Source organism: Sceloporus occidentalis, unplaced genomic scaffold (assembly GCF_023333645.1).
Source record: "Sceloporus occidentalis isolate IW3139 unplaced genomic scaffold, rSceOcc1.0.p SCAF_3, whole genome shotgun sequence".
Lineage (NCBI taxonomy): Eukaryota > Metazoa > Chordata > Lepidosauria > Squamata > Phrynosomatidae > Sceloporus > Sceloporus occidentalis.
In genome coordinates this window covers 114,282,299-114,308,585 of record NW_028316983.1, presented here as the reverse complement: position 1 = coordinate 114,308,585, position 26,287 = coordinate 114,282,299, and the positions used below count along the sequence as shown (strand labels likewise).

Below are 26,287 nucleotides of genomic sequence, written 5' to 3'. Positions count from 1 at the left end.
ACTGTCGAACAGCCCTTACTGTCAGGAAGTTCCTCTTAATATTGAGGTGGAATCTCTTTTCCTGTAACTTGCATCCATTGTTCTAGATCCTAGTCTCTGGAGCAGCAAAAAACAAGCTTGCTCCCTCCTCAATTTGATATCCTTTCAAATATTTAAACAGAGCTATCATATCACCTCTTAATCTTCTCTTCTCCAGGCTAAACATCCCCAGCTCCCTAAGTCATTCCTCATAGGACATAGTTTCCAGACCCTTCACCATTTTAGTCGCCCTCCTTTGCACACGCTCCAGTTTCTCAATGTCCTTTTTGAATTGTGGTGCCCAGAACTGAACACAGTATTCCAGGTGGGGCCTCACCAAAGCAGAATAGAGTGGCACTATTACTTCACTTGATCTAGACACTTTACTTCTATTGATGCAGCCTAAGATTGCATTGGCCTTGTTAGCTACTGCATCGCACTGTTGACTCATGTTCAACTTGTGGTCTACTTGGACTCCTAGATCCCTTTCACACGTAGTTTCATTGAGCCAGGTGTCACCCATCCTATATCTGTGCATTTTATTTTTCCGCCCTAAGTGCAATACCTTACATTTCTCTGTGTTGAATTTCATTTTGTTAGCTTTGGCCCAGCTTTCTAGTCTATTCAGGTCATTTTGAATCTTGATCCTGTCCTCTGGGGTATTAGCTATTCCTCCTAATTTGGTGTCATCTACAAATTTGATAAGTATGTCCCTAATTCTGTCATCCAAGTCATTGATAAAGATGTTGAATAGCACTGGACCCAGGACAGACCTCTGTGGGACCCCACTGGTCACTTCTCTCCAGGATAAAAAGGAGCCATTGTTGAGCACCCCATATTTCCTTCTTGAATGCATATGTGGAGATTTATGTGCAGAGCAACTACAAAAACCCATTGATATGATTCTCACATGCAACTGTCTGCAAATAAATTGTCCATTGATACATATAGCGAAGTCTCTTCTTCACAGAAATTTCATGATATGTGAACAGTCGAGTTGCCTTATGTAAATCCATATGCGTAATACTTGTCTATATATAAAAAATCTACCTGGAAATAATTGGCTACATGTAATTATGAAAAAGTTACCCATAAGAGATTTTCCCCACTGGCATTTTGTATACATTAAAATTGGCTTCTTAATAAGTAAATAAAGCCTTGGGTAATAAATGTGGCTTTCTCTCCATAGTCACTACTTCTTGCCTTTCCTTCTCAGTGTTTAACCATGGTTTTGTTATATAGCACTGGTATGCAGATAATCAAAGCTGTATCAAGATTTCTGAAAGTGTTGTTACCCAAAATTGTACCTTGTTACCAAAAGAATTTGTGGGGGACTAAGGGTCCTTGCTGACTGTCCATAACACTTCAAATGTTGGGGAAATTAGCTTTGCAAGAGGCTTGGGTAACCTTTGGATTGGGAAACACCAATACTGGCTGGGAGGACTCCAGGTTCTTGGCGAATTAATAAGATGTTATTTAGAAAATATTCAGAGTGTAACCACACATGCAAGATAGCAATTCAAACACACATAGAGCTAACCGTTACTGAAATTTGGAAAGGGGATAGCAAAGTTTTAGAGATTGTAAAGGGTTTATATTTACCTGTCAGGAGAAAAGACCATCGAAGGCTGGAGTGACTCACACTGGGAAGTCTGATGGCAACATAGAACATACACACAGTTTGGGCTGGGCTATGGACCCAGTAATTAAGTTTTGAAGCCATATTTGTACTTTAAAATTAGCCCTAGGAGATGGGCTATCTAGCCAGGTAACAAAGAATGAATGGCTTGTCCCAAGATTCGACAGTGGGATTCCGGACTGATTGATGATTCTTCAAAAAGCAGACTGGATCAGAATAGCCCTGAGATGGGCGGATGGAGAAGTTTGGCTGGAATCACAACAAGGGGTAGGAATAGAGAGAGATTGGCTTACTTCTTTAGGTGCGAAGAGACTCTTGGTCTCATGTTTCAAGGGGGGGGGGTATGAAGCACTTTAGATATGATGGTTTTGTTTACTTTGATATACACCTGCTTGGGGAAAGCGATTCCTTTTTTCCTGAGAACTTGACCTTTTTAATGTTCCTGGAAAACAAATATGAGATATCAAAATATAAGGACTCCTCTGGCCAAAAACTACAACAGAGTTGTCAGGCACAACATCTTTGGTATTTGTTGTAGTTTTTGGCCATAGGCTGTTATGCACCGCTGCATATGCCGAGCTGTGTTTTGGAAACCTTATATTTTGATATCTCATGTTGTTGTTGTTGTTGTTGAGAATTTCAGGTGTGTAATGCTCCATGGTTCCTGGGGGAGCAGTACAGCTCCAGAGCCCTAACAGTTGCCCACTCTTGGTGTACTCATATCTGGGATTTCTACATAATTTAGATTGAGAGAAAGTACAGAGATGTAAATAATTCCATTTCTGCATTGCCTGAAAGAAAACGCTTTGTAATCATTTAGTACATGTCAAGGTACTGTGTGAACAAGCAAACTAGTACAAACACTGTAGACTTGTAACACATTTGGGGGGTGATTAGCAAGGCTTGTACATCCTTCTAAATAAATAAAAGGGAATGTAAAATAGATTTGCTGCTACTGATGTTATGACCTTTCATTTAATACAGGAGGTGTATCATGACTGCAACTAACTAGTTCTCCAAGGCTCACCTGGAAGTTTTTCTGGCACCTTGTTCATGAAGCATCTGAAATCAAAGAAAAGTGTAAAGGCCTGATGTATATGGAAGATCATATCTCAGTATGGCACATATTGCTAATGCAGGAGGTAAGCTAACTGACAATGATTGGTTCTTCACATGAAATTTTTTTTTGGAAACTGCCATCTAACACCTAATAGGGTTGGTTATTGGGAAACAAGCAACACATATGCAGGATTTATATACAAGTATAATTCTCAATTGTCAGTGTAGACTAATGATGGAGGAAAAAAATGGTTGAAAAACATGCTGAAGTGTCAGGAGAATCCTAGAGGATGAGGGTCTTTGCATTTCAGGATTTATTCTGTGCAAAATTCAACCATACACATTTTTGTACAGGAAATAGCATTCTTTGCACAGAAAAATATATTTTTGAACAGAAATTATTATTTATGTGCAGAAAATACTGTTTCCTGCACACACAAAAATATCATCAGAGGATGGTGGACTCTCCAGCTTTGGAAGTCTTTACACAGAGGTTGAATAGACATCTTTCAAAAGTGCTTTAATTTGTATTCCTGCATAGCAGGGGGTTGGACTAGATGAGTGTTGTGGTTCATGCCCATACTAAGAGTCTATGATTTATGAATTTTACATAAAAATAAGTCTCAAATTGTCATTAATCTTCAAAAATGACAGTTTTGAAGATTGTCTCACATCAGGAACTACTAAAATTACTCATTGCATCCTTCAAGAATCATCTTCATTTAAATAATCGGTAGACTTAATTGTTTTGTTTTATATTGAGCTGACTATATATAACAGATGTTTATATTGTATATAACAGATGAATTTGTACTCTATATCATATCTGTAAACCAATAAAAATTATCAAAAAAAAAAAAAAAGAATGAAATTAGCACACATGGGTGTATGCATACATGCTGTACATACATAGTGGAGGAGGCTTGCTATCTGACCTTAACTGCATCCCATCCCAGAATTTGTGGTCTAATCTGCACTACAGAAATAATTCAGTTTGACACAGATTTAATTGCCATGGCTCAATGTGATAGAATCCCGGGATCTGTAGTTTTGTGAGCTATTTAGCCTTCTCTTTAAGAAAGGGCTGGTGCCATCACAAACTATAAATCCCAGCATTGAGCCATGGCAGTTAAAGCAGTGTCACACTGAATTATTTCTTTGTAATACTTGTAATAATAATAATGTCTTTGTAATAATAATTTGTAATTAATGTTTTTATGTCTGTCTTTTAAAATTATTCTGTATTTTTAAATTAGTGCATCCTGCCTTGAATCCCATTGTGGGAGAAAAGTGGGATATAAATCCTTGAAATGAATAAAATAAAGTTATGTAGATTAGATCAGACCTGTGTTGCTTTAGGCTCAAGGTAGGGCAGTGACTGCTGCAGAATGGTTTGGGGGAAGGTGAGGCCTTCTCTTTCCCATAGCACTCTCTATATGTTTTGGTGCTATTACGCCATTATTAGTACAGGATCAGAAAGATCCTAATGTGAGGGCAGGAGGAGAAGAGGGATTTGGCCATGCCAGGGAGGAGGCACAGTGGCCTCACAACAGGCCTTCAGTTCAGCTGAATACTTTGGAATGGAAAGAGCTGGGGATGTCAGTTTGCCAGTTTTCAGTGTGGTGGAAAGCAAGCAGTTTTGTGCTGACTTCAACTAATGTTGGGTTGAACTCTAAACTCTCTTTTCCTGTAATAAGATGAACTCATTTGACATTCGTGGTTTTATACTGAGGCAGGCTGACTGCATGCTTGAGTATATTATCATTAAACTACAAGGGAGTGGAAGGCTCAGGATGTATGTAGCTAGTCTCTGTAGCATGTTCCTTCATGCCAGGCTGTGGGGCAGGGAGGGCATTGAGCAGGGAAAAGTGGCTTGGGGCCAGAACCTTTTCTTGAGTGGATGAACATATGGATTTGTACACAAAAGGGATGAGAAGACAAGCATACTACAGACAGGTCCTGGGGGGGGGGAGGGAGGAAAGGAAGGAAGGAAGGAAGGAAGGAAGGAAGGAAGGAAGGAAGGGCCAAGTACTTTGTCAATATTTACTAGCAGGCGTGTAGATATAAGATCATGATGGACAGGGACCAGATAGCCTCCTTTTCTAGGACATGTCCTACATTTGAACCTTCAAATTTCAAAATGTCCTCCACTTTGAGCATGAGTGAGAACTAGAAGCCTATTTAGCAACACCATGCTTGCTGTTCTCCTTCGAGAAATGCATCTACCTGGCAGCCTGTCCTCGCTGCAAATAAAGGGATAAGATGGATCTTTCTAAAGTTCCTTTCTTCTAGGAGTAGCAGCAGACAAGACTTGTATCCAGAGCCCTGGGAGCGTTTTGTTTCTTGGAGGAGAAAAAGACAGCCAACGTGTTAGGCAATGGGCTGCTTGAGGACACAATGCAAATGGTGAAAGAGGTTTTCCCTTAATTTCAACACTATGTACAAATTTATTATTTATTTTATTTATTTACAGTATTTATGCACCACTCTTCAGCCCTAAAGGCTCTCAGAGCAGCTTACAGATGTTATTCAGATGGTTCCTTGCCCTCAGGCTCACAATCTAAAAAGACATGACACAAAAGAAGAAGGGAATGGTGGTGGGGAAGGGGATCAGGTCCAGTGGTTCTTCTTTCCCTCTGAGGCCTGGACCATGGCAGATGGACTGAAGGGAGGGCCCTTCTTCTTGCTCTGCCTATCCCTGATGGAGTTGGGCCTGCCTTTTCACTCCCTCCCAGGCTGGAAGATGACAGATGGCATGGAGGGAGGGCTCAAATGAAAGGAATAATTTAAATGTGGGCCCTGTTCCCACTTACGGAAAATTCAGTGCCTGATTTGAATTGATTAATTGGTACAAAAATAGTTACTGGTTCCCACTATGTTTATGCCAGTTCTACCAATTCAGATCAGGCACCTTGGCCTCTCCTAGCCCCAACTGTCATGGTCCAGCCTCCTTACCGGCTTCTTCTGGCCTCCTTCAGCCTCTAACCAGCTTCCTCATCTTCCCTGTGGCCTCCTTCTGTTCCCCGTGGCCGGGGAAGCTTGCAGAGAAGCCTCCCCGACTTTTCTGCGACCTCCTTCCCAGCTCCTCCCAACCTTTTTCCATTCTCTGTGCCCGAGGAAGGCGGGAAGGAGGTCGCAGGAAAGCAGAAGATAAGCCGGTGGTCCAGGTACAGAGCGGCAGGGAGGCCGGTGATGGGGAGATGGCCGGGGCCATTGCAGCCGCCCGCTGTCACTGGTGGTGGAATTGAATCTGCCCCGCCTAGTTCCCACTTGGGCCAGGGCAGATTCAAATCCGCCTGTGGTTCCCACTGGGATGAATCAACCTGTCTGTAGTATGGTTATCTTCGCATCCCAAAAGAAAAACCCCATTTTACCAGTGTCTTTTTTGACGTGGGTTAAATGGGTAAAAACCATGCCCCTCCCCTTTCAAATTGCTTCAATGATTTGAATTAACCATGGTGGTTTAAACCAGATCATTTCAAATCACGATCCAGTTTAAACCATAGTGGGAACAACCCTGTAGATTCAATCAAGAGTCTGTTGTCTTGCTCACAATTCTAGAAATTTATTGCAAGCCAACAAGGTATTTTAAGAAAGATAACTTCAACAGAAAAATATGGTTGAGTACATAATAAAATACAGTTTATGTGATATAGCACCTACCATTGCAAGGAGGAGGGGAGGGAGAGCAGCTTTGCTGCTCAATTTGCACAAGTGAGTCCTATTTTCGTTTCCTGGTGCCTCATTGACAGAGGGGAGAGCTGCTAATGCACCTTCCCCCATGTTTTGCATGCAGGGCAGAGTGCACCCCATTCCTCTTTTGTTCCATCACTGGTGGAAGGTAACTTCATTAAAGTTCTTTTTTGTAAAATATTTCAAAATCTGCAAAAAAAAATTTCCATATTCAGGGTATAAAGGCTTTTGGAAATTTCAAAAATTCAAATGCAGGAATAAGCAAAATGATGGGATTTTCCAATCCCTTGTTCAAAGACATGTTCTAACATACAGGACCTCTGTCCTGAATCTTTGGAAAGGGCTCAACACAAAACCATATTAAAGTGTTTTCAAATTACTTTCAAATTACTGGTGCTATAGCATCTTGGAAGGGAAGAAAGCAGACTGAGATATGTTAAAATATGTCTTCTTGAAACATAAAGGCAGGTGTGGACGTAAAGCTACCAAGAGGAATGCTGGGTATATTTTTTGAACAAATCTTGGTGGGTTTCATTTTATCTACCCAACACTCGGTGTCATTGTGTGTTTTAATCTGGGCTTCCTGCTGAGAGACCCAGAAGTTAATTTTAGAATTTAAGCCATGAAATCTGACATAGGCATTTCAATTAAACCCCTTCAAGCTTTGCATACTCCATAGAATGTGTAAAACTAATCTTTTGAATGGACTGACCTTTTTGGAAGTAATAAAACTACATGGATAGGTTAGCTCCTTTGAAAGCAGCTATTACTGGAACTGATTGAGAAACCTAAGCCAAGCGATTGCACCTGTAGGGATGGGAGGGACAAAGTCCTTGTGCTTTCAGCAAGTCAAGTATCAGCAAGGCAGAGAGCCATAGCAGGGGAAATCTATTCTTGAGCAGAGAGGGCAAAGGCAGGGGCAACATGAGAAGAGCTGCTAAAAATTAACATACAGTGCTTTTTCAGAGCAGCCAAGAAGGTGCATTCTGTGAGACATTATAGAAGTGTAACTTTCTAACAGAGTTGTGTACATTCCTTTTTGGATTAAAAAAAACTCATGCGGGTTGGAGGATTCTGTAGGTTGCAGTCCCAAAATGTAATGTTCCAAAGTGCTGCTTCTTAACTTTCATGGTCTGGCATGTTAGTTGCTGTTGCTGTTGCATGCTTTCAAGTCATTTCTGACTTATGGCAACCCTATGATGGGGCTTTCTTGATAAGATTTGTTCAGTGGGTTTGCCATTTCCTTCCACTGAGAGAGTGTGATTTGCCCTAGTGGGTTTCATGGCTGAGCAGGGAATCAAACCCTGAATTTCAGTCGTAGTCCAATGCTCAAACCAACACACCATGTCTGGCTCCCTTGGCATGTTAGTGCAGAAATTTAAAGAGTTTGGCTTATTTTGGTTGTGGGGCAGAAGACAAATGGTGGAAGGTGCACTTGAGGAATTTTCAAGGCCAGATACAGAGAATAGTTGTTTTAAAAGGATAAGGTGGTGGATGGATCCACTGTAGCTCATGGCGTTCAGTCATTTTTTCTGTCCTACTATCATCTCTTGTCAAACAGGTTTTACAGGCTTTTACACATGACCCACAGGCAACTCATCATCCAACCTTCACTTTTCTGAAAAAGCACTGTCGTTCTCTAGCCTTATTGTTAAAAGTACAGAGGGGCTATCAGGAAAATAAGGCAGCAAGGCACAAGAACAAAAGAAGTGCCATGCTGGATCAAAGCAAAATCCTGTCTGCTTCAGTATTCATTTACTAGCAAGATTCCCATTGGAAGCCCAAGCGTGGGACATGAACATAATCATAGCATCCCACTATATTCCCCTTTAACTGGTATAAAGAGTATGGATGGTTGAGAACATTTTTTTTCCAATTTGCTTTTGATAAGCATGTTGGAAGTGGAGAGGAACAGAACCATACTTATACAAACAACCTATGGAGGGCAATAACAATAAAGACAGATAAACACAGATAGTTCAGGTTCCCTTGGGTGCTCCTGTTTATATACTCTGTTCCTTCTCCACCGCTTTCAGGTCTGTTTTCACTTCTGTTCATGCCTTCTCCTCTATCAACCGATTCATCCCAGTCAGTTCCACAATTCTCTAAGTAACATGTAATTTTACTGATAAATTCTTTTCACTTCACTTGAAATATTTGAAATTTGACTTTTGATATTTAACTCCAGCTGCCAGCTTCTATCAACACGTACAAATTTGGATTATTTGTATTGAAGATTGAAAGAACATGAGAAGTGGGGAAAAGACGTTACTGGGAAGAAATTGAAAGACTTGTCCATCCAGAATCGAGGCTCACAATGCCTATTTCTTAGAAGCCTGCCTCTGAATCCTTTTGTATTCAACCCTCTTGATTCTGATTTAGTACAGATCATTAAGGGATTTTTCTTCTGTTTTTAAAGAATTTACCAAAATTTGCAAGTTTCTTCATATTTGAGGAGAAAGGGTCTGAAGGCTTTAAAAATGTATCAAAACTCAAATGTTCCCATCCCTACTTGAGAGCTATACAGATACTGGAAGTAATATATAGCTATTATGATTAGTAGTGATTGATAGCTTTGTTCTCCCTGAAGTTGACTAATCTCCTTTTAAAGCCATCCAAATTTATGGCCATTACTACATTTTGTGTAGGAAGTACCACAGGTTAACTAAGTGCTCTGTGAAGAAGTACACCATTTTATCTATTCCAGATTTCCTACCATTCAGCTTAATTGGATTTAATTAGATTTAATTATGTTTATTTTGATTTATTTTATTTATATTCCCCCTTCTCCAAGCATGAATCCCAAGGCAATTCACAACAGAAGTTAAAACAATATGTAATTAAAGCAATGGTTAATACAGGAGTTAAAATCAATTAACTACACAATCATGCATAGTGGCTTGAGTGTTGGCCTATTAGGTTGGAGACCAGAGTTTGATTCTCTGTTTAGCCATGTAACTCACTGGGTGATCTTGGGCAAGTCACAAGCTTTCATCCTCAGTGAAAGGAAATGACTTGAAGGCACGCAACAACAATAAGAAGAAATTAAAAATACAGTGCTACCTCGGGTTACGAAATTAATTCATTCCGCGGCGCCGTTCGTAACCCGATACATTTCGCAACCCGAAAAGGCTTTCCGTTAGCGCTGGAAAGCCGCTAGCCGCGCTTCGCATTTAAATTTCGCGCCGAAATGAATTTCGTAACCCAAAAAATCTTTCGTTACCCGGAACAGTTTTTTCCAATCTAACTTTTTCGTACCCCGGAAATTTCGTAACGCGATCAATTCGTATCCCGGGGTACCACTGTATTAAAGCAGTTAAAAAGGCAATTAAACCAATAACAGTGATAAAAAAAATTTCAGCACATCCCAATTGAAAGGTCTTGGAAAAAAGAGAGTTATGGGGGGGCAGCTTAATCACATGAGAGAGAGAATTCCACAGGCCTAGAAGCAACCACCTAGAAGGCTGTCTCCTGTGTCTTCACCAAACATGCCTGCAATGTTGTTGGGGCCAAGAGAAAGCCCTACTTTGATAATCTTCAGTCTCAGGCAGGATCATATTGGAAGACAGCAGTCTTTCAGATAATCTGGATCCAAGCCACATAGGCATTTATTGGTCTGTGTGTATTAAGAAGCTGACTTGTGCCAGCTGCTGTGATAAGGTAGGAACGGGGCATAGACACTGTTACTAGTTTGAGAAACTACCGATATATCATTATTTGAGGGAGAAAGATGTTCAATTAACAGGATGGCTCTGGTCTCACTATGGAGTTTATCAGACAAGGGAAATTGGAAGTATAATGCAATGGCAATCTGAACGCAATCATGGGGTATAACGTTATTGCGTGATAGACTACCACTTGCAATTTCGGGCAATGGGAAGTCAGTCCGAACGCAATCATGGGGTTTGACGTTATTGCGTGATAGAGTACCACACGCAAATTCGGGCAATGGCATGCTATTTTCGGGCAATGAGAAGCCAGTTCGAATGCAATTCGCATTCACGCAAATTTGCTAAACTGGCCCCACTTTCTTTTCATTCGAAATTAAGAGAAATTCTTCCGGTGTGACAGACTCCTGTGTTTTGCTGGATCTCCCAAGCAGAACTTGGGAAAGTTATGTTTTCATTCTACAAATCCTGGATTATCCTAGCCAGTACAGCCATTGGCCATGCTGAGTAATAAGCAGTAGTCCAAAACAAGAAAGTTTTCCCAAGCTTTGCTACAGAGGTTGTAGCAGTGACCTGAATTTTAAAAAGGAGAAAGATTTTCTGGTGGCAGAGGCATGCCTTTAAGCGATTATTCAGTCATTAAAATTTTGGAAAACCAGAGCAAGAAAGCCAATATGTAAAGGGAAGGGAACCAAAAATCCTTCCTTTCCTCACATTGCACCATATTTCTTGCTGACTTCTCTTGCCAGACTGTTGGTGGTGAGTGCATTCTAAAAATTGGCACCTAAAATGCTCTTACTGAGAAAGGCCTGAGAGTTCTGGCTTTGACTTAAAGAAGTTACAAGCCTTGGGAAATCATTTGCTGGGGATACAACCTAGATTTGACTCACAGAGCTTCTAAATGGTACAACTTACGTTGTGTGTGCATGCATAAATAACTTAGCTGTTTCAGTGTAAATAAAAAAGAGAAGGCTATTATGTCTCTCCAGAGGTTTTAGTTTTTTTGCATCCTAGACCTCAGACTGCTGAGAAGGAACCATCAGAAGAGCATTGGGATGACTTTGCTAAATACTTTGCTCATTTTGAGTTGGACTCCTCATGGAAGGTAGAATCTGGGAAGGCAATTGAAGCATGTACTTGTCCAGTTTTGATGGATGTGTTTCAGGTTGTTCAACATGATGATGTGGGCCAGTTGCTTGGAGCAGTGAGGTCAATGCTTATTTAAAAGAGGGCTGTATTCCAACTTTTCCAAAAGAAGCAATTGGAAGACATTTGTTGAAAAGAAACTTCATTGGACCCTACCTTCCTAGGTAACTATCGGCTAGTCTCTAATCTGTGGATGCTGATTAATCCAGACAAAATGGATGTGTTGCTGGTCAGTAGGAAAATCAACCTGGGATGGGGATCACAGATTGTTCTAGATGGGTTGCTCTCCCTCTGAAGGACCAGGTTCATAGCTTGGGGTGCCTTGGACATAGTACTGTTCCTGGAAAGCCAGATTGCTGTGATGCCCAGGAGCACTTTTTTTAACTTTGGCTGTTGTGCCAGCTGTGCCTTTTCTTGTTTGCCTATTAGACCACTTTAATGCACTCTGTGTGGGGATGCCTTTGAAAAGTGTTTGGAAACTGCAGCTAATGCAAAATACAGTAGGCACACTGGTATCAGGTGTGCATTTTCAGAGACCATATATCACAGTTCTTGCAAGAATTGAACTGGTTTCCAGTTTGCTTCACAGCTCAAATGGAAGAGCCTGGAAACCATGCCCTATGAGAAGAGACTTAGGGAGCTGGGTATGTTTAGCCTGGAGAAGACAGTTAAGGGCAGGGACATAGCCAAGGGGGGGGGGTTCTTGGGGTCCGGACCCCCCCTTCCATTAGATAAAATGAATGGTGCGTGCTGCTGCGCCACTGCACCCAAGCCCCATTATAATGGTGGCACTTAGCCTGGACCCCCCCCCCCCTTTCCAAAATCCTGGCTACATCCCTGTTAAGGGGCAACATGATAGCCCTATTTAAGTATTTGTAGGAGTGTCATGTTGAGGATGGAGCAAGCTTGTTTTCTGCTGCTCTAGAGACTAGGATCTGGAACAATGGATGCAAGCTACAGGAAAAGAGATTCCACCTCAACATTAGAAGGAACTTCCTGACAGTAAGAGCTGTTCAACAGTGGAACACATTCCCTTGGAGTATGGTGGATTCTCCATCTTTGGAGGTCTTTAAACAGAGGCTGGATGGCCATCTGTTGGGAGTGCTTTGATTGTGAGTTCCTGCATGGCAGATGGATTGGACTGTGGATGGCCCTTGTGGTGTCTTCCAATTCTATAATTCAGAATTCTACCTGTGATTCAGTTCAAGGTGCTAGTGTTGACCTGAACAGTTCTAAATGACTTGGGGGCCAAAATACTTGAAAGACCACCCATATGAGCCTGCTAGAAATTTGAGATTTTCAGAGGAGGCCCTGGTACATCTCCCAACACCTTGTGAATTTAGGTTGGTGAGCACACATAACAGGTCTTTCTCTGTAGCAACACCTTGAGTGTAGAACTCCCTAAACAAGGAAGTTAGGCTGATCACATTTCTTTTAAGCTTCCAGCAGGCTGTCAGAACAGTGCTTTTCCACATGGCATTCAGTGTTTCAAATTAACTGTTTCAATACTAGCTTCTGGGGTTGTTTTTAGAATACATTTAGGAGTTTTAAAGAGTTTTAATATGTTTTAAATATGTTTTCAACTTTGTATTTTTAATTTGTTTCTGTTTGTTAATTGCCTTGAAAATCCTTGTGCACTGGGAAGCATTACAGAAACACCTAAAATAAAATAATAAAGAACTAATAAATTAGTTAGGCTTAGGGAAGATGGGATGAGTTTTAAATGAGTAGAGCTAATGGAAGCAGGGTAAGAATGCTTGAAGGATTCTGTAGAGTTGTGGTCCAGAAAGGAAATTTTCATGTCTGGAATATAACAACCAAATGTTGGAAGGCATTAGCCTCTACTCCTAGTTTTCCAAATAAGTGGGTTTGTCTGGCAGATCAAGAGCTGGTTTTAATGTTTATTAGCTTTTCAGAGCTGGGCACCAATTATCTGCCAGAATGTTGCATTTCTAGTTAAGTCCACAAAAGAAAAGTGAACTGCCATCCCTAGCTGCTTTTAGAAAAAATATTCTCTATGAATAATCCAGATCCCCTTTCTCCTTCAATTCGTCTTATAAAAATAGAAGAATACAATTAACCAGTGCAATGTAGTAGTTTAAATGTTGGAGTAAGATTCTGGAGACCAGGGTTCAATTCTTTACCTGGCCATGAAACCCACTGAGCAACCTTGGGCAAATTGCATGCCCTCAGCCTCAAGGGAAGGCCATGGCAAACCTAGGAACAAAGGCTGCCAAGAAACACCCCATGATAAGTTCACTTCAGGGTTACCATAATTCAGAAATAACGTGAAGGCACACAACAACAAAAATTAAAGAGGATAATGCATATCTGCAACTACATCAACATTAAACATATGTATCAGTATAAACCACCAGAAAGAGTCAGCATTATGTAGTGATTTGTGTATTGGACTAGGACTCCAGGAAACCAGGGTTCAAATCTCTGCTGAACCATGGAAAGCCAATGGTGACCTGGAACAAACCATTCTCTCTCTGTCTCAGGGGATACTACACTTCCTCTGATAAATCTTGCCAAGGAAACCCTAGGATAGGATCACCATAGTTGGAGACAACTTGAAAGCACATGGCAACAGCATAGGCTATCATCATTTTCCGAACAAGTTGAGTATGGTGCATTTATTTATTTCATACACACATATACATTTTGGATCTTATAAAACCTATACATGTTTGTGGCTACACATTCTTCTGCATACAAATGTATAGAAATATTTGCAGATGTTATTAAGTTAGCTGGCATTTCTACATTCATTTTGTCCTATGCATCTCTTCATATTGGTCAAAAGGGGTCTAACAGGGTTTTACGGCATATGATAAAATGCAGTTTGTTCAGTGCAGGATGGCCAGGATATGCAACAAGTATAACAGATTACATCTCATCTCTAAACATTCTGCTTTTTTTAAAAAAAAGTGATATTTATTTCTAAAATGAAAAAGATGACGAGTTTATTTCTGAGAGGCTTTTTCTGGGACAGGAATTCCACAGCTGTGAGGCTTGACTGGGCCAAAACATGTCCCATACCTTGAACTTGGAAAAAGTTATTTTTGGTATTACAGCTCCCAGAATACCCAGCAAGTAGTCGAGGTTGGGGTTGGAAATGGTAGACCAAAAAACAAATAAACCCCAAAACACTTTTCTAAGCTCTGTGCCATGCCCCAACACAGTGGCTTTCAACATGCATTCCAGTGCAGAACCATAAATCAGATGTGATTTATCCTTATTTCTCTTTCTTTGGTATAGGGGAAAAAAGGAACTGAAATTTCCTTGATCTCATGTTACTGGTAATTACACTGTTTGGTATAGCAGTTTTCGTGGACATGCTTGTGCTTAATGTTACTGTTTTTCCTCCCTTGGTTATTCTAAAGAACAATAAAAACTCATTCTAGGAAATGGATGAGCAGAGCAAATTGAAATCCCAGTTCCAATCAACTAAACATTTCAGATTACCAGATAAGACTATTACGTGTTTTTATCTGGTTCCCCATTTGGTGTCTGCCCTAGAATGCCATAGCTATTGTCACAGAGGCCTGTTACAGACTGCCAAAATAAAGCTGCTTTGGGTCTCTTTGGAGGTATGCTGTTTAAATGATGCATGCATCCTAAGAATCCGGAAGCTGCACCAAAAGCTGCACTCCAGTGCTAAGGAATGGAGTGTGGCTTTGGTGCGACCTCCAGACTCTTAGGACCCATGCATCATTTAAATAGCATACCTCCAAAGAGACCTAAAGCAGCTTTATTTTGGCAGTCTGTAACAGGCCAGAGTCTAAGCTGTTCCTCCAAGGCAATTCAGAAACTTTCCCGAGAATCAGCTGACTGAGGGCATTTGAGAGCAAATATACCAAGTACCATAATCTCCGTTTCCCTCTTTCATGGCTGCTTGCAGAACTTTCTGGGAAATCCATTAAAATACCTGCTTTACTTATTTTTGTTAAATAAAATTGGTGTCTGTAAATAGTAAAGACCAGGTAAAATATTTTCAAAATAGTAGACATGCCTCCATTAACAAAACCTATGATTTAAAAAAAAACCTCCTCATTTTTACAAAGTCTTTTTAGGCCTGGTCATCTGCTTAGCTGCAGGTTTTTAGCAGCATCAGCAATGTGTCTGCAGCAATGGATACAAGCTACAGCAAAAGAGATTCCACCTCAACATTAGGAAGAATTTCCTGACAGTAAGGGCTGTTCGACAGTGGAACAAATTCCCTTGGAGTGTAGTGGAATCTCCCTCCTTAGAGGTCTTTAAACAGAGGCTGGATGCCCATCTGTCAGGGATGCTTTGATTTGGATTTCCTGCATGGCAGGGGGTTGGACTGGATGGCCCTTGTGGTCTCTTCCAACTCTATGATTCTATGATTCAGTGTGTCTGCAATCAAGTGAATAAAGCTTGATGGGAAAAGCATCAGCCTCTAGAATCCCTTGCTGAGTAAGTGTGAACAGAGAACAGAAAGAAAAGGGGAAACCAGATTGCCTCTCCAATTTAAGTATCCCCAGCATGTTAAAAAAAATAAATATAGGAGATTATAACACTACATTCTTAAAATGTTGCCATTCCACTTTAATTGCTCTGGCTGCCTCCTGTTGCATCCTGGAATTTGCAGTTTCGGAAGGGGCATTTAGAATAGTCAGCCACAGAGCTCTTAGTCCTCACTGAACTATAAACCCCAAAATGCAACAGGAGGCAGTCAGAGCAGTTAAAGTGGAATGGCAACGTTTTAAGAGTGTAGTGCGATAATCTACATAGATAGACTTATATGTTTGGCCACTATGAAGGTGACAGTGTGGCACTGGTAAAATCTCTCAAAACCCTTTACAGTCGGCCCTCGCCTTACGCAGGGATCTGTTCCGGATCCCGCCGCGTAAGGCGAATTCCACCTATGCTCAAGCCCCATTGGAAACAATGGGGCTCGTGCACGGAAGCGCAGCGGCGCGTGGGGCGCAATGGCCACGCGCGCCCATTCAATTGAATGGGACGCGCCGCCCCTTCCGCCCCGTGCGCGCCCTGTGGCTTGAGCGCATATGCTCAAGCCACGTAAAGCGCGCCCGCGTATGACGCGGGTGCGCTGTACTTTTTAATGTGTGCCACCGCTGCCACCAATTATGTGAAAGTGATGATCATTCTCACCAATTCTTCACTGCGAGACTCGAACCTGGGACTCTCAGTGTCTCCTGCACTTTAACTCTCTTTAGATGCTATACCTCTGGGTTTCAAATCCCCCCACCCAGATTGGCACCAACTATTCTTTGACAGCCACACCACACACCCACTGTGTAATGTGTCCCAAACCTAAAAGGCTTTTCTCAATGTTGGTAGCGTTTTAATGCGTTTCTAAAATCACTCCAGACAGCTGCTTGTTGAAACGAAGTAATAAATTTATTTACAAGTCAGGGTGAGTACAGTATCTCTGTTAGTGGATATTGCTCACAATAGATATGGTGCATAAATACTTGATTACTTACACAGTTTAGCAGTTTCTTTAACTTGTTTTTGTAATTGTTTCTCTGTCGCTTTATATATGTTTGCTTACAGACTAAGTTCTCACAGAACCTTTATTAAACTTTTGTATCTTATAAATCTTCTGGTTACCTGTGACTCCACTAGTCACGAAACACTATGTCTCCTGCAGAACACTACAACAATATAATTAAGGACATTCTTAGTCCCTTTCTTGGGTACCTAAAACCCTTTTTAACTGCCCTCTCAGCAGCCTAGCCTAGCCTAGCCTCAATTGCTCTTCACCCCTCAGAGCACAAATAAATATCAACATCCCTTTCAAACCTACTCCTTCCTCTTATATACTCCCTCCTGGGAGCAGACTCCACCTTTTCCTGGCTTTGCTCCCACTGGCTAGGGTCAAGGTTCTGATCTGCCTGTTTTCTCTATAGTCACCAAAACAGAAATACAGTGGTCCCTCCACATTTGTTGGGGGGAGATCACAAATAAAAGTACATTATTCTTTTTACTTCTAGGAATCTCCAGGTCCTCTCGTGCAACTCGATGGTTAACATCTGCCAAAAGTTGATCATAGAATCATGCTGGAGGACTTACAAATACCCAGAGCAGAGTTTTATCCAGGAACTTTTCCAGCAAACACTATGGTCAATGTAAAGTGGAACCTGGCAGAGTTACGCTAGAGGGCCTTGAGAGTCCTAGAGAGAACGTATTGATCAAAACCGCAAATAATCAGATCTTCAAACGTCAAAGCCATAAATGCGGAGGGCTTACTTGTACTTGCAGGGCAGGTATATGATTGTAAAGGCAGCATCTCAACGGCATCTTCTGCATCTTGGACCAACTGTCATTTCTGAAGGCTTTTCAAAAGTAGCTCCTGGTCATTTTTACCATCCCCTTTGGGTGGTTCTTTAAACTTTCAGAATGCAGTCCTTTAATCTTTTAGGATCTATTCAGTAACAAGCCCCATTGAATTCAGTTAATATGTAAAAGGACTAACTCTAGGGTATTAACTCTGTAACTGCAGGCACTTGACACAATGAATGGGATCTGTAATTACTCTTAAATACACTAGTCATTTAAAGATATTTAACCCAGGGTAAAGCATACCCTGAGGGCCTTTCTAGTCAGTTGTGTCACACTAAAATAGGCACTGGAATCAAATTAATTGGTAAATGCAGGGTGATCTTCTGCCATCTAATGAGGTGTCACAAGCTCTTTAATTATGGGATAATGGCACCCAAATTTAGCTTCTATTGTTGTTGTAGTATGCCTTCAAGTCACTTCTGACTTATGAGGACCCTATGGGTTTTCTTGGCAGAATTTATTCAGAGATTGCCCTCTGAGGCTGAGGGAGTATGACTTGCCCAGGGTCACCCAGTATGTTTCCATAGCTAACAGGGATTTGAACCCAGATCTCCCAGTGTCCTAGTCCAAAACTCAAACAGTTACACCATGCTGGCTCTCTAGCTTCTGTTGACTCTGTAGCAAGAATTAATATCCACACTGACTGCTGTAATAGCTATTGCATCTTCCTTTTCTTATACTCTCTTTCTTCCAAGACATGTTTGTTCTGTACAGTAGAGAATGCTTGTTAATGTTTGTATTTTCAAAGGGAAATGGATAAAGCAAATTAATGATTATCTCATTAACTCGGCATAGCACTTCCCCTTTCCATCTTACTAAGTAAAGACAATGCACTTTTGCTGTCTTTGAACATGGCCAGGGATCATCTTATTTTATCTCTCTTCTGACCCTACCCTGTCAGTGGTCAGGGGAGATCTAGCTTATCATTCAGCCTGAACAATTGCTCTAGATAACTTAGAGGGTTGCTCTTTACTATACTGTACTATAGAAAAGTATTATGGTAGCATTGCTTCAGTGTTTCTTAGATTATGCTTCTTGGAAATTTGATTTTCCCTCTTCCCAAAATCCCAAATTTCAGAGTTTTTTCCTTTGCGAGGCTTACATTCGTCTTGCTGTAATGCAAACATTTTCAAATACATTTACATTTACAGGGTATTTTGCCCTCGTTTCTGTGGTTCCTTGCACATTGACCCTGTGTGTATGCCACAAGTAAGGTTTAGTGGCATTTTGTGGCTTCATTTGTGAAACTGTAACTCTTCTTGCACAGCTTCTCTCTTTCCCATGATGTTGTTGTTGTGTACCTTGAAGTTGTTTCTGACTTATGGCAACCCTAAGACAGACCTATCAAGGGTTTTCTTTTTGGTAGGTTTCTTCAGAAGGGGTTTGCCATTGCCATTCTCTGAGGCTGAGAGAGTATGACTTGCCCAGGGTCACCCAGTGGGTTTCATGGCTGAGCAATTATTCAAACCTCATTCTCCAGAGTCATAGTACAGTTTTGAAAACCATGATACTTTAAATCAAACTGTGCCCCTTGTCTAACTATATGGAAGTAGCAACTGGTCCAGATGTGTGGCAAAGAGTTCTGTGGCACCACAACAACCAACACATTTATTGGGATGACAGAGAGCCAGCGTGGTGTAGTAGTGGTCTGAGCATTGGACTACAACTCTGGAGACCAAGATTCAAAGATATAGCTGTGTTAGTTTATAGACTCAGTATATAGAGAGATCCTGTAGCACCTTTGAGACTAACTGAAAGAAAGATGTTGGCAGCATGAGCTTTTATAGTCATCAGTCTACTTCCTCAGATGCATATAGAGACCAGGGTTCAATTCCCCGCTGGTGCATAAAAACCCACAGGGTGACCTTGGGCAAGTCACAATTTCTCAGCTTCAGAAGATGGCCATGACATTATGAAGAAACTTGCCAAGAAAACCCCATGACAGGTCCACTTGATGGTCTCTGTAAGTCAGAAATTGACTTGGAAGCACAGAACAACAACTTTCTCTGAAGACGCCAGCCACAGGAATAAACTCTTCTAGAACATGGCCACATAGCCCCAAAAAACCTCACAAAAAATGCAACAACAACTTTCTTCATTTCCGTATCCAAACGATTTTGAGTTTGAATTGACATTCTCACACACCAATGGCATTTGTGTGTGTGTGTGTGCGTTTGTCCCCGGCTTCCACTCCGCCAAACGTATCTGAGGAAACGGACTTTAGTATGCGCCAACCGATACGGCCAACTTCTTTCTTTCAGTGAGTTTCAAAGTACTGATCCTACAGCAGCAGTTGTCAACTTGTGGATCGCGATCCCTTTGGGGGGTCAAATGACTCTTTCACGGTGGTCGCCTAAGACCATTGGAAAACAGTAGCAAAATTACAGTTATGCAGTAATCCCAGAAATAATAATAGACTCATAGAGTTGGAAGAGACCCCAAGGGCCATCCAGTCCAACCCCATTCTGCCATGCAGGAACTCTCAATCAAAACATCCCTGACAAATGGCCATCCAGCCTCTGTTTAAAGACCTCCAAAGAAGGAGACTCCACCACACTCTTAGGATGTGTGTTCCACTGTCGACCAGCCCTTTATGTCAGGAACTTCCTCCTAATGTTGAGGTGGAATCTCTTTTCCTGTAGCTTGCATCCATTGTTCCGGGTCCTGTTTTCTAGAGCAGCAGAAAACAAGCTTGCTCCCTCCTCAATGTGACATCCATTCAAGTATTTAAACAGGGCTGTCATATCACCTCTCAACCTTCTCTTGACCAATCTAAACATCCCCAGCTTCCTAAGTCTTTCCTCACAGGGCATGGTTTCCAGACCCTTCGCCACAACATGGGGAATTGTATTAAAAGGTTGCAGCATTAGGAAGGTTGAGAACCATCATCCTGTGGACTAACATGGCTATATCTTTGCATTTTCTTCCAACTTTGGTCAGCCACACAGGGGCTCCTAGGACCCTGAAGGCCCATTCCTTTCCCCCTTGGGGGGGATGTCTTAAAAGGGAGGCCTTGGGGAAACCTTTTCCCCATTGTGTCTCCATCCAACTCCCTGGGGCCCTCCAGCAGCCATTCTTCCTAGAAGCCCAAAGAGGCAGATAATCCCAAATTCAGCCTTTCTCTCCCTTTGTCCCTTTTGGAGAGGGGGAAAAGGGCGGCAAGCAGAGGCTGGGGTTTTGTTTTGGCACCTGGTGCCTATCAGGAAACATGAGATAATAAAAACTTCAGAGAGATGGCTGGACTGCTGGAGTCTCTTTCTCTCTCTCTCAAGCCCAGAAAAGAGAGTTTGGGTCCAGCAGCATAAACAGGAAAACCTGACATCATTCTCTCTCTTTCCTCTCTGTGTGTGTGATGTGTGTGTAGGGGAGGAGTTTCTCTTTCTCTCTCTGGTGTGTGTGTGAGAGACTCTCTGTGCACACCACTCACAGCTTTTGTGGTCATGCATTGACTGCTGAGGAGAAGAAGCTCGTCCCAGAAGAGGGTTGTTATCAAAAAGCCCCTTTTTTAAAACAACAAACCATGCCCTTTCGCTCTTGCACTGGAGAGAAACCTAAGGATGAAATTGCTTTGGAGAGCTAAAATGGTAACCCCTTGCTTTTCTTTCAGACAAGGCTTTTCTTGAGGGGGGAGAACTCCAGGGACTGGGTTCACTTTCCTGAAGAGAAACTGAATGGAGGGTCTTTCCTTTCCCTTTCCTTTCCTTTCCTTTCCTTTCCTTTCCCCAAGCAAACTCTCCAGGGAATCAATACCTTTTGGAAAGGTTCCCTTTCTGGGGATGGGTTTGGGGTTTAAAGGCTTCAGGGTGGCTTTTTTCTTTGACTTAAAGAGTTGCTGTGGGAAAGGATGGTGGAGGGCAACAAGTCCAAGGAAAAGAAAGGAACTGGGCAAGTTTTAAGGATCAACTTTGGGGGGGGGCTTTCTTTCCTTTCCAGTCCCAAGTTTGAAAGCAAGATTAGTTTTCTTCAAGGGGCTTGTTGTGGACCCCCAGGTCGAATCAAAGTTGCATGTCGAGGGGAACTGTTCACTTTCTGATGTGTGTTTGGCTTTTTTGGTTTTTTTAACTTTGATCGGTGACTAGAAGGTATGGGGAAAAAAAGCTTTTTAAAAACCCGCTGAAATGATTTAGGATCATGTATTGCCTTGTTATTACCGCCTTGAGAAAGTGGGGCTCAAGTCCGATTTAAGTGCCTGATCGCTTTCTGTCTGAATAATAATAAATAATAAATGAAACTTTGATTTTTATCCCGCTTTTCTGTACTAAAACAATCAAAGCGGCTAACAGCAAAGTTAAAACATCATCCACATTCAATATTACATCCCTTTTTAAAGAGTGGAAAGAGTGATGGTAATATGTGTTGGAGGGGGGAGCAAGGGAGCATTTCCTTATGAAAAGACACTGTAAAACTATTTCAAATATGTGCAAGGCTGGGTGGGTAGGTGGGAGAGGAGGGAGGCTCAATGGAAACTCAGGCTATCTTGCTATCGCAGGCAAAGGCAGCCTGCCAAATGTATTCCGGCTCTGCCTCCATCGAAAAGCATCTTGTCTTGCTTTGCGATTGTCCTACACACTTTGCGTACCAAGCCTTCGATGCCTCCAACAAGCTGTTGGTTGGGTGACCTAGATTTGCTCTTAGAAAGAAAATGACCACTGATGATCATGTATTGCTGTTTTAAATGACCCACACATTTCTTTTTCCTTCTGTGGCAGAGCTCAATTCAGGATGGAGGGGAAGAGGTAGAGGAAGGCGCAGTCTATCATGTCACCCTCAAAAGAGTACAGATTCAACAGGCTGCAAATAAAGGAGCAAGATGGCTAGGGGTGAGTAAAAAAAGGAAAGAAAAGCCGCCTTGGCATTTCGTACAATTGCTTGGTGGACTTTGGAGTCCTGGGAGAAAGTGCTGAATTCCAAGTAAGCAGCTCCACAAGGAACGGTGCCAAAGCCTGGTTTTCACATTAAAGTCTTTGCAGGTCTGCTTTTCTACATGTGCGAGATGTGGAATGTAAGGATTTGGGGCGGCTGTCCTTTCAGTGCAGTTTTTAATCACCTTCCGTGAATGCAGAGATTAAAATTTGGCAAATGTTTTGGGGGAGGTGGGAAAGAAGAGGGCCTGTATTCCTGGCAGTGTAGTACAGGCTTCATTTGCATGCAGAAGGTTCAAGCCATGGCTTGTCCAGTTAAAACAACTGGGATGGCAAGTCTGGGAAAGGTTTGTGGAGAGCTGTTGCCAGTCTGAGTAGGCAGTCTTGAAGAAGACAGAGGCCCCATACAGACAGGCCAAAATAAAGCTGCTTCAGGTCACTTTGGAGGTATGCTTTTTAAATGATGCATGCATCCTAAGTGTCCAGAAGCCACACCAAAGCCACAATCCAGTCCTAAGGACTGGAGTCCAGCTTTGGTGCAGTTTCCGGACTCTTAGGATGCATGCATCATTTAAACAGCATACCTCCAAAGTGACCTGAAGCAGCTTTATTTTGGCAGTCTGTATAGGGCCAGAATATGGTGGAAAAGATTTCCACTTGTTTTGGGTTCGTTTCTTGAGTTCTTCTGCATAATGGTCTGAAAGACGCTTGGATAAAGCGAAGTGGGCCTCGGCCGGATTGATGTCTGGACAGGAAAGTTCTTGTGAGTTTTCCTCAAAGAACAGTGCACACATGAATATCTTCCTCTGTTGTTTCTTTCTTGCTCACTTGGGCACTTTTACTTGATGCTTGTTATGATCCAGTTGATGATCTTCACTGCCTATAAATCTGGATTTTTGTGGCAGATTAAATACATAGGGCTATATTCATCCAACATTTCTATCAGCTCTTTACAGCAGAGTCGGGGAACCGCTGGTACTCCATATATCTTGGACTTCATATCCCAGAAGCCCTAGCCAGCATAACCAGTGGTATGGGAATGTGGGAGCTTTAGCCCACATGAAAGGTCCATACACCTCTGCTTTACAGGACAAAACCATAATGTTGTATTAAATGACAGCAGTGTCATTTAGTGTAGTGAGTTACAAAAGAAACACAGATGTTGAAATACATTGGATAATTAGATGGACATCTTTTTTTAAATACAAGGGACAGAGATGTCTTCATGGATCATGACTCAGAATTTACAAAGTTTGCTATTCTAAATTTAAGTATGAGAGAGTCAGTACTATTGGAAATGTATTTCCTAGTAAAATTGCATAGGGTTGAGTTTCTCAACTAGAACCAAGATATTTCCATGGTACAATGAACATCATCTTACTGTCTTAATATTTCTTATCCTTTGGGAGTTGCAGAGGAGTAGTTGCCCATACCACTGCTCTTTACTGATAATTTAAAGTGGCATATTGATATGGCTACTTCCAAATGTGGTGGACTATATCTCCCATCATTCTGTACAGTGTGACTGTTGGCCATGCTGGCTAGAGATTTATTGTTTGTCATATCTAACTAGGTAGGACCTACCTGCAGTGGAAGAAAGAGATCCAACACCATCCTTGAACCCAGGTGATAATCACGTCAGTCAGAAACAGGGCAGTGTAAATCTTACCCATATGCTAGTTACCCACCAGTTTTGACAGATCCTTCCTATACAACATTTATTAGGCTGTGTACTTCTGGCTCCTATTAGAGAAAGACAACCAGTGCATAAATGCCATTCTTGCCTGGCAACAGGGCAGGCGTCATACCAACCTCCACCTGTACAGTGAATATTGGCTCTGCACAGAGCGGTGTCAGAACAGGAACTGCAATATGTTTTACTGGGAGAGTTGCATCATTCCCATCATTGACACTGCATATGTAGTTTTAATATTTTTATTGTTTTGCATTAGTAGAGTCTAGAGGCAAGCCACTGTGTGCCCACTGCAGGGATGTTCAGACTATAAATAAGTGAAATAATGAATATTTAATCACTGGTAAGCTGCTCTGAGTGCTATATAGCATAAAGGCAGTTTAGATGTTCTATCTATACATTTATATCTATATTAAATCAGTTTGTCATGAATAGAAAATGCCTTCCAGAGAAAGAATAACAACATTAAATGGAATCCTTAGCTTTCTTTCTTCCTTGGTAAAGCATTGTTTCTGTGAATTGACATAAACCAAATAATTTAAGGATTATGGGATCTCTCTTGAGATTTAACTTAATTAAAATCTTCATAATGTTATAAAACAGAATGGTCAGGGAAGATGAGCAAACTTTGCCCTGCACACAGATAGTGCTATATGAGTCTTTCCCTTTTCATATTCCCAAGAAGAACGAAGTGTTCTCAGCAGAACAGATGATTTCAAATCTGCTTCCTTCGGGTGGCAGATTTCCCATCTCTGTCTCCGGTTTGTAGTAGAAATGTATGAATTTTTTTTTTAAAAAAATATTTTTCACAGATGGTAGTACAAGGCCTGGAGTACAAGGCCACTGAGAATGGCCTTGTGTCCTGTAGCTGAAGTGAAAATGAAATCATAGCGGTACAAAAAAGAGAAAGTGGGAGAAAATAAGGCATAGGCTTTGGAGGTTGGGACAACCTAAGGGAAATAAGGAAAGAACAGTAGTGGTTGAAGAAATCAAAAAAGAAGAATGACATGTAAGAAGAGGTGATGGAAATGAGGAAGGGAAAGAAGGTTTGCTGAGGCAGCAGCTACTTCTAGGAAAAAAAACCTTCTGTTTGAGGCAGTTCATTTTGTGGTAGTTGCTGCTGTGTGGTTAAACTCAGCACCTTCTCGCCCACAGTTAGTTTTTAATAAGGAAAAACACAAACTCAGGCTAATAATTGAGGCTTAGGTTCAGCAACACTGCTTCCCTGGGCCAACTCCGACACCTAGAAGGTCCTTGTTTAGCAACACAGAATCATAAGTGGTGCCTTCAGCCACTGGACCTGTCTGCTGCTCACTTAGGAGAGTAGTGGTGGAGGCCAGACACACTGCACTCTGGCCCTTTCTTAAAGTAACCTCCCAATAAAAGTTGCTTATTAGTGTTACATAATAAGAGCTTAGACAGCTAATTCAACACATGCACACTGTCAGCAGTTCTCATTTAAAAGTAGGAACTATTACTTTCTACTTGGATCAGCAGGGAATATTTTTCAGTACTGTGACACTAGTTCTCAGAAATGCCTCACTTTTAAAGAGCTGTCCAGAATCTATTGCACATAGTAAGCAATTATAATCAGCTATTTGTTCTGTTGTGTTAGGATTGTATGATTTTTTCTTATCAATGCACACACAGAATAGAAGGTGGAATATGCTGAGATTAATTGCTGGGTATTCATATATCTGAGTGTTCATTCTTTGTTACACCAAGGTGGCAGGAGGCGGGGAGATCTGTGGGATATCAATTGTATGGAAGAGAAAAGTTAGTGGCTATTTTTGCCATGTTGGCAAATTCAAATTAGATGTGCCAGAAAAAGAATTTGTAATTTTTGTATAATTGAGGATTAGGTACTTTACACACAGTCTTATAAAGAGCTATAACTTGAAAGCCAGATTACTTTTGTATTTCATTTGATTCAGTAAAGCAGTGGTTAGGGACCTTTGGCTTGTGGAATGTATAGAAATGCAACACAATCCCTTTCCTGTTGGCTTTGCTGTGTGGAGCTTCTGGACACTGATGTCCTAAACACGAAGAGGACAAATTGACCACCCAATCCTGTGCTGAAATAAACATAAGGGACCTGGTCTGAACCAGAAAAATAACATGGAAACTGGGGACTTTAATACCTCCGATGGCTGTGATTCAGTTTGCTTGC

The 26,287-nt window shown here is 41.6% G+C and overlaps 1 protein-coding gene across 3 annotated transcripts in view; it reads left to right on the top strand.

The window, feature by feature from the left end:
- Nucleotides 1-26,287, top strand: part of RGL1 (ral guanine nucleotide dissociation stimulator like 1) — a 121,849-nt gene that overhangs the window by 11,486 nt on the left and 84,076 nt on the right. For 2 of the 3 annotated variants that reach the window (XM_089515865.1, XM_089515867.1), the window contains exons 2-3: nt 2,642-2,799; nt 22,272-22,382. In XM_089515865.1, the coding sequence (XP_089371991.1) occupies nt 2,749-2,799; nt 22,272-22,382 (162 nt within the window). In that variant the 5' untranslated portion in view covers nt 2,642-2,748. Of the gene's footprint in view, nt 1-2,641; nt 2,800-21,005; nt 21,147-22,271; nt 22,383-26,287 lie in introns of those variants that run through there. The other variant, XM_089515866.1, reaches the window with a different exon arrangement.